We start from the raw sequence: 16967 nt of genomic DNA on the forward strand, positions 1-16967 counted from the left end.
TATGCTAAATGAGACCAATGCAATCCTGAGTCGCAAATTCCTCGGCGAATGCAGTAGGATCTGGTTACCTATTTTAAAAGAGAAGATCAATAAAAAGAAAATATCACTATTAGCAAGTCAATAACATATCGAGGATACATCATTTATGTTTTTAAATAACATACATATAAAATCAGAGTTAAATAATTGAGAGTAAACTGAATATAAGACAAAATACTTACCATGGCGGGATAGTATTATGAGTTTTTTTCCTAATTTCTTCCTTATGATTTACTATGGAGTAACTATCAGGAGAATTTGAATGGCATCATTGCATGAGGTTGTCTTTTTAAAGCCGAATCACATGCTATGATTTTTCTGACGGGTGTTCTCGAGTTAAAGTTGATTTCATGTAATCGAATGAACTATCTTGAAATAAAATCCTCCCAGGAATGCAACTCAACAATATTGGCAATATCATTTTAAAGTCGTTTATTTGTCAATGTGGGTCTGTGCGTCTGTGTCTGAATTGTCAATAGGAATTAGTCAGATTAAATTAAATTATTAGAAGAATTTTTCACTAAGTAATAAAAAACAAAATTTGTTTAATTTATTAATGTTTTGTATCGAATCGAAATCGAAAATTTGATATCGAATTATCAAAAATAAACTTATTTTATACTTAAATTGTGGCTTATTCCCAATAAAAATAGTAATTGCATTAAGATGTCTAAAGAAAATAGCTCAATCATATCGCAAAGTAATACAAACAATTATTTGATTTAAAATTAGTTTAAGAACAAATATTAAAAACAAAGAAAAATACAATGTAAAATTTGGTTGTAGAATCAATGTATCTGTGGAGTACAGTGTTGCCAAATTACGCCGAACGACTTAGTCGTTAAACGAAGGAAATCGATATTAGTGATTAATTTGTATTATATATATATATATATATATATATATATATATATATATATATATATATATATATATATATATATATATATATATATATATATATATATATTATATATATATTATATAATAAATACAAATATATTATATAAAACATTATTCTAAAAAATATATAAAGTCTAATAATTACCAGGCTTAACTTTTCTTTAACAATTTTAATTGCATCTTTTAGCTCCTCCTTTGTCAATGGCATTTCTGGAATTGGTTCTCTAATTTGTCTAGGTCCTAAGTTATCTTTTAAATCGTTTAAATGAGATATTAAATCATCTGCAAAAAAAATATTTCTAAATGTGAAGATTTGAAACTTTGATATCTTTAACGTATTTTAATACATTATTAATTTGTGTTATTTAAAGTAAGGCCCCTCAAAATATTTAGTTATTACATTTAATAAACGTCAATGCACATTCTTTGCGGCAAAAGGATGATCTAAAATATGCAGGCATTTACCTATATAAGCGATTAAAATGTGTTACGCATATATGGATGAAAAAACTACTGGGAGTTGTATACAGATATGTCTTTTAATTGTGAAACGCAACGAACAACATGTACATGTCATAAAGCGATTAAATAAAATAAGGAAGCTGACAAGTTGGTGAAACAATAACTAATCCCACATTTCTATTGTCGGAACCTTTTTTTGAAGTAACCAAAAGCCACTCAAAAAGAAAATTGTAACTTGAAACACAATATTTTACAATATCACTGCCTTTATTCGCTAGAATTAACACAAACAAAAATATTTAACATTTTAATTTCCCCAAAAAAGACAAAATCGATTGTTATAACAGCAAATTTAATAAGATGTAAATTGAAGCTGGAAGGACATATAATAGAACAAGTGATGGTTAAATATGTAGGCATCACATTATCTAGCTACGGAAAGCTCGAAACAGACGTGAAAGATAAAGTAAATAGAGCAAACAGAGCCGCAATTTACCTGAATGAAACAATATAAAAAAATAAAAATATCAGGAAAGAAATGAAAGGCAGAATTTACAAAACAGTCAATAGACCAATAATGACATATGAAACACAATCTGACACAGAGAATGTAAAAAGAATATTCTAAACAGCAGAGATGAAAACACGTAGAAACATTGATGGTAAAACAGATATACGTAGATGCAAGGTGGAGAACATCAAGGACTGTGTAAGAAATAGAAGAGTAGAATGGAACGATCATATAAGCTAAATGACAACAAACATCAGAGATCAACAGAGTAGTAAAGACGGCAAGAAACGGTTCCCCAATAGGAAGACGATCAGTAGGAAGACCACGAAAACGATGTAAATACAACTTACTGGAGGCACATTAAAAAACAGACAGAGTCATGTCTACATAAAAAGAAGAAGAGAAGAAAAAATATTTGTAAAATAATCACCGGTGACTTTAAAATAAGATATGTATTAAATTGGCATTAGCTTCTCTCAATAGACAAGGCTCTCCAAGCTTTTAGTTTAGTAAAATAGACAAGTCAAGTAGTTGGAATTGTTATCTGTGTATTTGTTTTAAAATCTCAGAACATATATCACACTACTGTTTTTTAAACTGCTCATATGTATAAAAGAGATTACTTTTGCATTTTCGATAACATAGCCCTTAGAGATCTGGTCAACTTAACCAAAAGTATTAAATTCAAGAGTGAGATTATGTACTACATCTGCAAATCTATAAATCTACATTCTATAAATCCACAAATCAATATATGAAATTATTCAAGAATATAATTATTAAAAAAATGGCACAAGCTGCAGAGTGAAAAAGGAAAAATGGATCAAAAACTACTAGTATTCTGGTATACCAATAAAATTTCAAACAATTTTGCTACCCACAGCCAAACTTATTGCACGTTTTAAAGGTGAATCATATCAAGAAATCAAATTAAAAGCATACAATTTCACTAGTGATAATTTGATGAGAAACTCTTACTGAAATCTGTTTTGGTAAAATACAAATTTTCTTTGACCTATAACGGTAAAAATTAATACAGGATTACGTCTACTTACCTTTAATACTCGTCAACGTATTTTTATTGTTAATTGCTATTTTTATTAAATCCTGTAAACCGAAGATGGTTTTATCACAAATATATTTTTTATTGATATAATTTGGAACTTTTATATCATTAAGTGCTTTTTTGATTTTTAGACTTTTCGAATTTATATCGTCTGCTTTTTTCTTTATGTCATCTAAAAATAAAGAATGCCTTACTTTAGTACTTTTTAAATATGTTTCAACCTACCTTTATGATTTAATTTAAATATATCTTTTATAGCTAAGGTTGTGTCAGATTTCTTATTCTCACGAAAATTAAAATGATTTAAAACTTGAACTTGAAGAAAGCGTAAGAAGAAGTAACTTAGTATTATTAACAAGCTGAAAATAGATCTAGTAAAAAAATTTCAGAAGGCAACCATAAAAGCTAATATTGTAAAATGAAATTGAAAAAGAGAATTGTACCTGGAAACAAAATGAATTACGATCTTACTGCCTTAACTCGCTAGAATTAACACAAACAAAAATATTAGTAAAATAATCACCGGAAACATTACAATCAAAAATACTATAAGGAAATTGGCATTAGCCCCTCTTACTAGACTTTGCTTTCTAAGTTTTTAGCTCAATAATATTGACAGGTCAAGCAATTGTTATCACTGTATTTGTTCTAAAAGCTCAGAACGTATATTATGCAATTATTTAATAGAATAGTTTACTAAAAATACTGTATAATACAAGAAGAAACTATTCGTTACATAAGTTTCAAATTTCTATTGTTTAATGGAAAATCTTCTTATTCTATTTTTCTCAAACAATAATTTAAACTGTCCCGAGAGCCAACTATTGGACAGAAGAAAAAAATATTCGCTTGACTGCAGATTGGCGAGGTTTTGCCGCTAATATTTTGCGATCGATTCCTGAAGGTCGAGAAAACTGTTACCGGATTTTATTCAATTAATTGAACAAATGCTATGTAGATGCTCAATTACAGCAAGTATACAGTTGATATTTTGCCATCGATGCCTAAGGGTCGCAAAAATGTTTAACCAGACTTTATTGAATCGATTAAAAAAATGCCATGGAGATGCTCGTATATAGCAAGTATACAGAGCCTAACTTGGAACTAGAATCCAGCGTGAAAGAGAGAATTTTTAAGAATTTAAAGCAGATTTACCTACTTACTCAGATGTGCCTGTGATCTTTTAGAATTAGAGATGGATATCCTTATTATTGGTCTAAAAGAAAGTGAAACATATAAGGCTTTACGATTATCAAAACCAAAACTGTTAGATAGATCACTTTCTATTGCTTTGGAACACGAAACCACTAGTCAAACTTTCCGGGGAGTTTAAATCATTGATGAGGGAATAAAGCAGAAAGAAAAAAACTTTGTCCGAAGAATTTGTCCGAAAAATAGATCGGGATACGATTCTGAAGAAAAATAAACCCAGATGTTAAAATTGTGACAAAATGGGTTATCTTCGTCGCAATTTCAACAAACCAACATAATAGAGCGAGTGGAAATAAAGGGGCAGTCATCGACCTCGTTAAGTAAAGTGCTTCCTTCCTTGAACTAGTATATTTCCTAAATACAGAATAGCAGATGTTACATTAGTTAACATGGTAAAAATATCCTAAAAATGCAGATTACTGGTGGATTTGATAGCATGTATATTATCAACATGTATAGCATGGTAGTATCGATAATCAGGATAGATCGATTTAAATTCATACGGGTGCAATAAGAACCACTGCACAACCATACTATCTTAGATTGTCACCGGCATCAGTACAACTTTAAACAGCTACTGTGGGATAATTAAAACATTCGAAGTTATGCCGGTATATATTTAGCAGACGACAGTTAATAGAAAAATATTAATTGTTGAAATCTTTGACCAGTTTATATTGGGATTAACCTTTTGAATAAACGTGGAGATGTATAAAATTTTAAAATTGCCACCCTCAAGGTGGGCGGTGAAGAGTTTTTAGTTTATGAAAAAAAAAAAGATTTCTGTTTAATATCTGTGACTTAACCATACTCGTCCATAGCGAAAAAATTTTAATAACCAGACTTACGTCCATTAATACCGTCCATTAATACGTCCATTTGCGAGACGGGACTAGCTGAAAAAAATATTGGAGGCATGAGCACACAAGGCATTATTGAACCATCCAATAATCTGTGAACCTCACCTGTAATCCTAGTCAAGAAGAAAGTTGAGTATTCCGAAAAACCACGCTTTTTTAAATTTATTACCGTCGGCGCAATGCCGTAACTAAATAAAAATAGTTAATGCCACTTCCTGATCCCACTTCCTAATGCCACTTCTAAATTATGGTACTTTGACATTAAGAAAATATTAAAAAAGGTTCAATAATGGTTCTATTGGGTAAACTGCAAAAAAAATGTGAAAATATGGTTTTGAAAATGCAAATTGTGTGAAGCGGTGCAATGGTTCAGTTGGTATAAAGAGAGAACCGACAAAACAGTACACTGTTAGCAGTCCACGAATAGAAGCTTCCAAATATGTGATCTTCTCTGACTATATAATCCAATGGTGTCGAGGTCTGCCCTAGATTTGAAAGACGGTCAGGGGAAAGGTCCGTATAAAATTTAAAAAGAATGAATAATGTAATATACCGAATTATCAAACTACCTATAAATCGTCTTGGCTCATATGCCGGATTAAGTTATACAAAAAACAAAGGACCCTTCAACATCAAAACATGGAACGTTGCCGATTGAGATTTACTACTATAACAAATTATGCAGATAGACGAAAGACCAGATGTGGCCTGTAATCTACAAAAGATGGGCAATGGGTTAGAAAACCTAGATCGAAAGATTGTAAGAAGTATTTTCGAGATCATTTTTCTAGATACGAACATAAAAGTTACAGTGTGTTGCTTTAATCCGAAGGGATCGTGCTCTTTAAGAATAATAGATTGTTACTTCTTTCTCCAAGGACTATACAGTATAACAAAGTTTCGTTATGAAATTTATGCTTATAACAACGATATGCCTCCATTTCACGTAAATATTCGAAAATGTCAATGTTGGGCGGTAAATCTAATTGGAAGAATCGACTTATTTCTGGACTCTGGACTTTCTGGATTGTTTACCAGAACGCCTTAAATTATTACTTGATTATTGTAGATAAAACAATTCATTTGTAATGAACTTTTAGTTATAAAAGAAAAGTTTGTAGAATACCATTAAGTTTGTAAACGTTTAAATAAATCAATGTTGATAATTCGAACCGTTATTTTAATTTTCCTTACATTATATAAAGCAAATAAGCAAGCAGCCCCTCGTTAAAGAAGCGCAAACTTAAGCAAGGTCCTAACGTTCAGAGTGATTCATTGATTGATTAAAAATAGAAATAGTTAAGTAATAAGAAATCATAATACCAGTTGTTTATAACTTAAGTCCTGTACTACTAAACAACAAGAATTTATGAGTAGGTGATAAATGTATTTAGAGGAAGAGAATTATTTATCTCAGTTTTGCATAAAAAAAATACGATAGGTAATGGCAGAGGTACACAAAAGAGACAGAGGATTTAAAATTTTTGATAAGTGTGTGTTTTAATATCTTATAACAGGATATTCAGTGAAACCCTTAATAGTTGCTTTCTATTAGTTTTAGTTTTAATGGAGATAATTATGTATCAATCACTATGTATTTATGATTAACGGATATTTTTATTAGTGCAGCTTCAACTTACCTGAAATTTGATCTAGATACAGTTTTAGATTTTCATAATCTTTCCTAAAAATTAAATTATTTTATTCGAAATTTAATTAAATTAAAAACAATTAAATCATAAAAATTATTACAAAACATATTCTAGTTCTAAAGTATTGTTCCATAGGTAATCATACTTGTAACTTGGTAAACTTCTAATACTATTATTTTTATTATAATATTAAACGAAAATTAAAATTGCTGTTCATAAAACCATATCATTGGGACAAAATTCTGTAATTTATATACTTCTCTGCTACATATATATATATATATATATATATATATATATATATATATATATATATATATTATATATATATATATATATATATATATATATTATATATATATATATATATATATATATATATATATTATATATATATATATATATAAATATATATATATATATATATACAGTATAGGTAAAAGTTTATGGTCGGTATGGACCTTACGTGAGATGGAGTGAGAAACACCTGTTTAAAAAGAGAGAGGTATATTAGGTCAGCCCTTTATATCGCCGAAAATGAATGAGTTGAAATAATAAAAAAGGGGAAATTCAACGTTGCCAAACTTATTGGTTTTATTTGACCTGTTGTCTTTTTAGCACTTGACCAATGTTCTAAGATAATCAAATTTGGGCGAAATGGATTTAAATGGCAGCTTAATGTTTTTTATTGGGAATATGCCACAATTTTACTTTACAATAAGTGTAATATAACATTTTGATTTCCACTTCGGAAATCGTTTTATATAAATAAAATTTATTAATGTTTCGTATTTTAAGTACGATTTACGAATTAAAAATATAAACATCAAAATAAGCTTATTTTAAAGTCACATTGTGCCTTATTCCCATTAAAAATAATAAACTGCATATGATGCCACAATAAAAAATTCTTCATATAAAATTATTTGGCAACATCTCGTCTCTCGATCTCTCGATTTGTCAAAGCACCGAATCAAAGTAAGGACAGAGGTAACGAGTAGACGTGGGTCGTTAAAGTTTTTATCGTAAACCGATTTTCGTAAACATGACTGTTTAACAGTAATGATAAAGTTACTATGATTGTTTAACAGTAGTTTCAAGTAAGAGAGTATCTACATAAACAAACATAATGGCTATTATCGTTTATATACAATATTTATTGAAGTGAAAAAAACTAATGAAGGATATATTTATTATAACTTGAAAAATAAACTAAACAATACAACCCGATATTAGTAATGGATGTTACCAACTCCAACGATAACTTAAACATCCTAATTTATAATAATATATAATGTAACATATCTATAAATTAATAACATTTAAAGGGTTTTCACCCATATATTTTAGTGGCTCATAGCATGTATACTTTGTAAGTATTAACTACATTTTGCATAACCTTAGTTAACATTTTAAATTTTACGTTGTTTTTAATAAAAGTGGTTATATACTTGCAGGTTACACTGATGATGGAATTTACATTCCGAAAACGTTCTGTAATGTATTTGTGATATAGCCCGTTTGTGTATTTTATTATATATCTTTTACTAAAGATTTAAAATTGAAACGTCAATAAACTTATTTTAAACTACAATTGTGGCTTATTTACAATTAAAATAATTACTTTAAGATGCCACAAGAAAATAGCTTCAAAACAATATTAAGAAACCGTTATGGGCCAGTTTTATTCAAAATTTTTAAAGATTTGACCTTTAAAAAGTCATACAAACAAGCTGAATTTTGTTGAGTATGTCAATTTTGGGACCCCAAAAAAAATATGCAATTCGCTACCCTTCGCTTTTCCCAAAAATCCCCCTCGTAAGGGGGAAACGAAAAAATCAATTAAGTAAGAATGCGTACGCCGTAGAAAAAAATGTTTCAAATAAAAAATGTACAATAGCTTAGATAATCTTGACCAAAATTTTTATTAACGCTTTTTGGGTATGAACCGTTCTGTCAACACTGCTTGAAGCGAACGGCGATAATAAATGTCAGTTACGCGCGAGAACTTAATTTTATCTAAAATTTGTATCAACTCAACGGTAAAAATTTAATATCTTTTGATCAGAGTATCCTGTCGACAAAAATCAAAATACGTTTTAAAGGTAAAGGGTACAGCTTTTGTATGCAGTTTTTATATTTTGTCGCAAATGAAGTCAGTTTTTATAAAAATGAGATCAATAAAATTTATCAATTTCATGTTCGTAGTGAAATATCCATTGTTAGAGCATAAACTTTAAAACCTGTTTCATGAAATTTCAATTTTAAGTTTTGGCAAAAAATGGGACGCATTTGAAATATGCATTAAAAACACAAATTTTACACATTTACTTTTCAAATCGCAATACACGGAAAATGCCTCAACGAAGACGGTATTAGATGTAGTTTATAGCTGAACTTATGTAGATGTGAAAAATATACTTCCGTAAATTAAAAAAGGCGGTTTTTAAACGTTTTAGATCGTTTGTAATATGAAAGGTTAATTTCAAGGTTTTTTAAGCATATTTCAAATTTTGTTGCCCAAAACTCAAAACCAAAATTTCATGCTACAGGTTTCGAAGATTTCGCTCTTACAATGGACCCATTGATCATGTCCATTGCCTGGTCCTAGTAAAATTTTCATTGTTAGAAGCTAATCTTTAACATTTTCTTCTTCTTTTTTTGTAGACATAACTCTCTCTCTTTTTCAATGTGCCTTCAGTAAGTTGTCGTTCCATCCTTTTCATAGTCTTCCTGCTGATCGTCTTCCTATTGGGAACCCTCTTTTGCCATCTTTAGTGCTCTATTTGTTATTGGGCTTATATGATCGTTCCATTCTACTCTTCTATTTCTTACAAAGTTTTTGATGTTCTTCCCCTTGCATCTACATTGTATATGTGTACTTCTAGCTCTGTCCCATAGTGTCTTACCATTAATTTTTCTAAGTGTTTTCATCTCTGCTGTTTCTAAAATCCTTTTGTCCTCTCTGTGTTAGGTCGTGCTTCTGCTGCGTATATCATTATTGGTTTGATGGCTGTTTTGTAAATTCTGCCTTTCATTTCTTTCCCAATATTTTTGTTTCTCCATATTGTTTTATTCAGGCAACCTGCGGCTCTGCTTGCTCTATTCACTTGATCTTCCACCTTAGTTTCGAGCTTTTCGTTGCTAGATAAATTGATGCCTAGTTATTTAAACTTCATCACTTTTCTATTAGGTATCTAACCTTCCAGCTGAAATTTACATCTTAGTAAATTTGCTGTTATAACCACGCATTTTGTCATTTTTTGGAAAATTAACATGTTAAATTTTCTGGCTGTTATATTAAATTGATCTAGCATATGTTGTAGATCATCTTCACTTCGAGAGAGTAGTATTGCGTCGTCTGCATAGTAGAATATGTTAAGTTGTTTCTCTCCCATTTGGTATCCTTTTTTAGTTCTTACTTTTTTTTATTATTTCATGCATAATAAGGTTTAACAATAAATTACTCAGGGAATCTCCCTGTCTTATCCCATTGCCAACGAGCTTCAATAGGATCGATTAGTTCTTTTTTCTATTTTTACTTTTGTTGTGTTGTTTTGGTAAATATTTTCGATCGTTTTCATTATTCGTAGGGGTATCTCCCTTGCGTACAATAAGTGGTTAACGTCCTTTAATTTAACCCGGTTAAATGCCTTCTCAAGTTCCACGAAACATAGATATGCCGGTTTGTTGTATTCTAATGATTTCTCTTGCACTTGCCTCATTATAAATATAGCGTCCGTGCATGATCTTTCGGACCTAAAACCTAGTTTTTCTTCTGTTATTAGTTTTTAGATTAGTTTAAACAGTTGTTTGGTCAGATCTGGTCCTCCGTACCTTAGGAGTTCGTTCGGTATTCTATCCTCTCCTGATGATTTTTTAATTTTTAATTTCCTTAATACTTCCTTTACCTCTTTTTCCTCAATATTTAGTTATTCGTTTGATACAAATATTATTTAAAAATCAATTTTAAATAATCGCGTCCGTTACTGACAATCGGCGATCGGTACATTCGTTGTTTCATAGTACAAAATCATAGTTTCGTATTACCCTGAAGGCAGAAATATCACCATCAAAATTGTCTACAAAAAGCATGACTATATGCCTACAAGATAATTAAGATAAAAAAGATAAACAAATAAATCAACCCTCAGTTTGGAAAACAATAACCGCCAACAACTTGGTTCTAATAACACATCCTGTTCTTCTTTGTGAGTAGATATACTATGTATATCTGGGCTCATCCCCTAATTCGCATCCCCTAAAATCGCAACCCCCGGTCGTAAGTTCCAAACGGCTTAACATAGGATGACGTACGAGGGCTCGTTGGAAAGGGGATGAAAAATGGGGTTGAACGCAGTATGTGCCGTGCGCATCGGAGCATGCCAAAAGGTCATTACGTCATATCTTTGGTTCTATTGGTCCGATCGGGGCGTACGAGGGCTCGTTGGAACGGGGAGGAGACGGGGACACAAAAAACAAAGATGGCAGCATTGCCAAATGGGCGCTAGAACGTATCTTCGTTGTTATTGGCATGATTTTGACGTATGAGGTGTCAAATGAAAGCGTAGGTGACACACACACAGAAGCCATGTCAACGATCAGTATGAACATTCTTCTTCTTCTTCTTGTCCATACAGTGCCTAATAGAACGTGACATCCGACATAGAACGTGACATTCGAGACAGGACGTGACATTTGACGTAGAACGTGAAATGCCACGTGACATTCGACGCAGGACGTGACATTCGACGTATGTCACGTGACATTCGACGCAGAACGTGAAATGTCACGTGACATTCGACGTAGAACGTGACAGCTATGTGACATTCAACGCAGAACGTGACATTCGACGTAGAACGTGACATTCGACGCAGGACGTGACATTCGACGTAGAACGTGACAGCTATGTGACATTCAACGCAGAACGTGACATTCGACGTAGAACGTGACATTCGACGCAGGACGTGACATTCGACGCAGAACGTGAAATGTCACGCGACATTCGACGTAGAACGTGACAGTTATGTGACATTCAACGCAGGACGTGACATTCGATGCAGAACGTGAAATGTCACGTGACATTCGACGTAGAACGTGACAGTTATGTGACATTCAACGCAGGACGTGACATTCGACGCAGAACGTGGCAGTTATGTGTTAGTCAAGATGTTGCTAGACATAAAATGTGACATTCTACATAGGATATAGTTAGTAGTAGTATGAATCCCATCGAGTACATACATAGAGTAATAGAATTTCAAAGAAAACTTGATCGGTTAAAGATCGACATTAAATCATATGAGGATTTTAAACATATTACAAGACAATTAGATAACCTGCATTTTGACAACAAAACGTGGAAACCCGAAGAGTTGAATCTACAGCAGCAGCAGCAAGACACCTGGGCCTGTAGAAAACTGCCACCAGCTACATATCCATTAAGACGTATTCAACCAATACCATGTTTGTCAGCAACAACAACAACAACAACACCACAGGTATCAGCAGCAACAACAACAACACAACCAGCGAGTATATGAAAAGTGAAATAGATAATGTCTTTACAATGTCCTGTGTAATATTAGCATCTGTATTTATCTTAATTTTAAAAATTATTTTTGAAATTGTAAGAAGAAAATTTGAATCTTCATGTAATATAAGACTCAATCAATAAAGATGTTTTAAATAAAAAAAGCGTTTAATTTCTAATATATTTATTTATACATATACAAAAATTACAATGGTATTATGTTATTGGCAAACCAGTGACGTAGACGATCCACATTTCTTTCGGTGCATGAAAATAATCCAGCGGCATGACATGGGTTTGCAGTAGGGCCAACGTTTCCAGTAGCACGAGGCGTACCATCAAACTTGCAAACATCAATAATAATGGGAAAAACTCCAAAAACGTGACGTTTCTTATCCAAATATTCTGCTTTTTGTTCTCCTCGAACGTAGATGTAATCTGCTGCATACAACAACTTGGTTTCTAGTATTTCATTGATTTTGGACAATTCTACTTGTCCATCAGAGTATCGAATTCCAAGCAGTTTTTTCTCCACGTATGAGGCAGTCTTCTTATCCCCATTACTTAGCGCATTAAATGTTCGCGTAATTAGCGTAAAAATTAGCGTAAGTTCTTTGGGAACAAACCATCCGTCCACATCGAATCCCTGAATGTCTACGAATGCTACTCTCATGATGACTGCTCGTTCACTACTGACAATTTATGCATCTAATTTAGACTTTTTACAATTTCGGTGAGAGGGAAGTACTCCATTACACAATCATGAATTATAATGCAATAAGCCTTGGTATTTTCGGGAAAACCATTATTCGCTTCAATATCGAGTTTTACGTCAACAGTGGATGCTTTCATGCTTTCTTCTTGTTTCGAACAATCGATGACAAACAATGCGTGATTCTTGAAAGCTGAGAAATCGAGTAGAGGTCGCTTTTGTTGGGCATGTATGTAGCTAGGATAAAATTCGGTATAGTTGAAATAGGCCTCATTGTAGTCAGTTTTGCTAAAATCCAACTGCATTCTCTCGTTTGGCCAATATTCTCCATTTAAAGATAATCTGATACTTTGAATATCGACATTGTCAAATAAGGTGGGATCAGCTGAATTCTTGTCACGTTTGTTGGTTTGAAAGAAAACAATGACATAACGGGGTCTTTCCACTGCATTGCTAGTTTTTACAGCCCAAACTTCACGTCTAGCGCCTTTGGTAAGTGCTGGTAATTCATGCAATTCCCACTTTCTAAACGGAATAACTATAGGTTGATCTTGTTGAATTGATTTCATAAGTTCCAATTTAATATCATCATTGGGAAATATGTGCTTGACTCTGAGCTCAATATTGGTAATGTTAATCTTAACAGTTGTAACTTGACCTTGAGTTTTTTCTTTGACAATTATGCAATCGTTGTCGTTTCGAGCTCGAACTAGTCTTATTGTTTGACGGCCACACGTAATCAAAGGATAATCATTGAAAATGTTGAACACATGCTTAAGAGGCATCTGTATGTTGAATGAATGATCAGCAGCGTGTAGAATTGGATCCCTAGGGTAATTCCAACCTGCCATTGCCATATGACCGGAATCTTCTTGAGTATAACATGTCATAGCACGTACAGCGCTTACGATACCAGGATCCCGCACTGTTTCCATCTCCCTTGCGCTTTCGCTGTACGTACACGAATCGAAAAGAAAAGCACCAACATTATTTGCTAGTTTAACGTCACCAGTTCCGTTAATTGCGAGCGATCCTTTAATGCATAACAAGGTTTCGCTCATTGCAAAGAACGAGTCGACTTGATTGATGCTAAATTCCACAATGTCATTGCAATTGAATGATTTGATGAATGGTGCATATGTTCGGTATTCGGCCTTTCGAATCGACTCGTCAAACATCGGCTTACGATAAATATCAAATATTGGTGGCATTATGCTGTTTGAACGTGATCGTTTTCCATACATAGTTGTCATCTTGTCAGTTTAAAACCAAGTGATTGCAAAAATAATTTGTTTGCAAACGTAAGATGTGGCCGCTTAGATGAGGACGTAAGATGTTGCCGCTTAGACGGTTGCTCAACTAATGGTGTACTATGGGCAGTAGATTGCCTTATTAATAATCCCATTTCCCTCTTGATCTAAGTTCCAGCACCAATGTGCTCTGTTCTCCTCTAAAGTTTACAGGTCGTCCTTCTTGATCGACAGCCAACACTGTGATATTGGTGATTTCTCGTTGCGGTACAACAGGTAAATACAACAAATTGTGTGGAGTTTCGTCAATTGCGTACCCAGGATTTGATTGTATGACAAATTCGTAGATCGTGTGAGCAGGTCTGTTACCATCGAAGGCTCCGGTACTAATGTTGCATTCAAAGCGTATGCTAGATACTTTAATAATCCTAACAGGTCGATCTGAAGAATGCGTCTGTCCTGGATTTAGTAGTGCAGGAGAAAATCCCAATACTGTACCAAGACTGTCAGGTTGCTTAAACGAAATCTTATATTTGCTGAAAATTTGACACTGCAACGTGTTATGGTTAGGTTTTAGACTAAATATCGTTTCGGGTTTAGGCACATTATCAGCACCCAATTTCTGTTGTATGTATTCTTCAATATCGGCAATTTCATAACATCCATCGGGGATATCAAATTGTTGCAATTTGTTTTTGTCATTGTAGTAATAAAACTTGGTATTTTCAATGTTTGGTATACTGTTGTAGGAATGGAAAAATCGAAGAGCTATCTCATAATCTTTGTTCGGATCCAACACGATCGGTGTGGGAGGTTGAAATGAGAATATGTAATTGGTGCTGTCTACTCTCAACAACTGCGACATGATGACTGACTCACGTTAATGTATTAATAGGTTATTATATTAGAAAAAAAAAACAACAATATTTACTTTAATAGTTTTATTTGTTCCAAAGCAAGTTTACAAAAATAACATGAAGCTTGAGAATTAGGTGGGCCATCCCAGTGAGTCCTCCAATCCGGTCTGTTATAATGTACGAAGCAGGGAAGTAGTATCTTTAGGTTAAATTCTCCTCGATATTCTTTAGGCAATTTATGCCATATTTGTAACAATTCGTAAGGTCGTACAGTTCGTGTAATATAATCTAGCGGTATGTATTTTAGTTCTTCTTCACTGAATTCTGTAAAACATTTTTTGTAAAACATATGGTCCATAAGCAGGTCTGTACTTTTAGTAGGCTCCATTATATAAAAACTTTAAGCATAAATGTCCACAAATAATTTGATTGTAGGTTTGATACTGATGGTTATTATAGGAAATGTTGGCACGTGCACCACCCAGATACTTAACAAGTTCTTTGGTCGGCTTCAAATGACCAAATGAATCGAAATACTCTACGTTGTTGTTTATCTTTCTGTATGCTACCCAATGTGTTCCGTTATGTGTGGACACATCCAAGTTTACTATTGCACATTCTCGTTGTCGAGGACCGTCTCTAGGCAGAGCGTCATTCATGAAAACACCTCGAAAATGTGGTATTTTAAGGATCTTCGCATAATGTGCAATCTCCACATCATATAGCGGACGATTGGGTAGCTTTATTGGAAGTTTTTTTTCAAATATAAGCCGAATCCACCGCTCGGTTTCTTACGTAGGTACAGACCCGAACCGATGTGTTCCATTGCCCTGTTATGGCGAATATCCTCCTCCAATTTCTTTTGAGCATTCTTAGCGTCGACTACTGTCTTCGCCACCCCAGCTGCACCCCCCGCTAAAGCCCCCAAAGCGGAAAGGCCCGCAAATAGAGGTATGAGGGGTAGAAAACCTCCGGATTTTAGTGGTAGCACTCGTGGAACATCAACTTCTTTACGACCACCAAGCCTTTTGATTATGGATTTTGCTATTCGTACAGCAGTCAAAGCAGTATCTGTTAACGATGCTCCTCTTTTCATGGACTTTGCAATTTTTGAGACAACATCTCGATTGAAAGAGTAACGTCCCCGTCTTCCACGACGACGAGAGCATCCCATCCCCAACTTTCTTTTCGTTTTCATTCCGCCAGTTACAATTAAAGCAGCACTTTTTTCACCAAAGCTAGCGTCTTTCGACTTGAAGCGCTCCCAAGCTCTATCTTCCAATTCTTTATCGGCCTTGTGGCGTTCTTCGAGAGATGAATGCTGCGAATAAGCGATATCGTGTCGTTTGCAAGCTGCGTCTAATGGATTAATTCCTGGATCTCCACGTGCAAGACGTTTTTTTAGTTTTGTTCCGGGTCCACAATACTGATAACCAGGAATATGTAGTTCAACTGGAAGTTTATTAATTAGAGAGTTCACGAGACCTCCTCATTCAACAACCAACATTGGACTGATGCCATGCAAGTGGTGACATCTATAATATATATATTACCGTACTTATGTACTACACTTGCCACATGATGAAGGTCGTTCAACAAGAGCAGACGCTACCAATTGATAATTTGGACATTGTCCAAAAAACAACCAACAGTAAACATGGTAAATTACTACCGAATTCATTCAGAGCGATTATTTGCGGTCCAAGTGGGTGCGGCAAAACGAATGTTATGCTATCTCTTCTATTCAATCCGAATGGCGTCAAGTTTAAAAATGTCTATGTTTATTCGAAATCCCTCTTTCAACCGAAATACCAACTACTGCAAGATGTAATAGCGCAAGTTAAAGGTGTAGGATATTACCCATTTAAAGACAACGAAGAAATTATTAGTCCCAGCGAAGCTAAACCTCA

At 33.4% G+C, this 16967-nt stretch overlaps 1 protein-coding gene across 1 annotated transcript in view; it reads right to left on the bottom strand.

The window, feature by feature from the left end:
- Positions 1 to 16967, bottom strand: part of LOC140448458 (uncharacterized) — a 125574-nt gene that overhangs the window by 37759 nt on the left and 70848 nt on the right. Inside the window, exons 3-5 of the mRNA XM_072541535.1 lie at positions 6694 to 6737; positions 2971 to 3153; positions 1088 to 1224 (exon numbers count right to left, since the gene is read on the bottom strand). Coding sequence (XP_072397636.1) covers positions 1088 to 1224; positions 2971 to 3153; positions 6694 to 6737 — 364 coding nt within the window. The remainder of the gene's footprint in view (positions 1 to 1087; positions 1225 to 2970; positions 3154 to 6693; positions 6738 to 16967) is intronic.

This window comes from Diabrotica undecimpunctata, chromosome 8 (assembly GCF_040954645.1).
Source record: "Diabrotica undecimpunctata isolate CICGRU chromosome 8, icDiaUnde3, whole genome shotgun sequence".
NCBI lineage: Eukaryota > Metazoa > Arthropoda > Insecta > Coleoptera > Chrysomelidae > Diabrotica > Diabrotica undecimpunctata.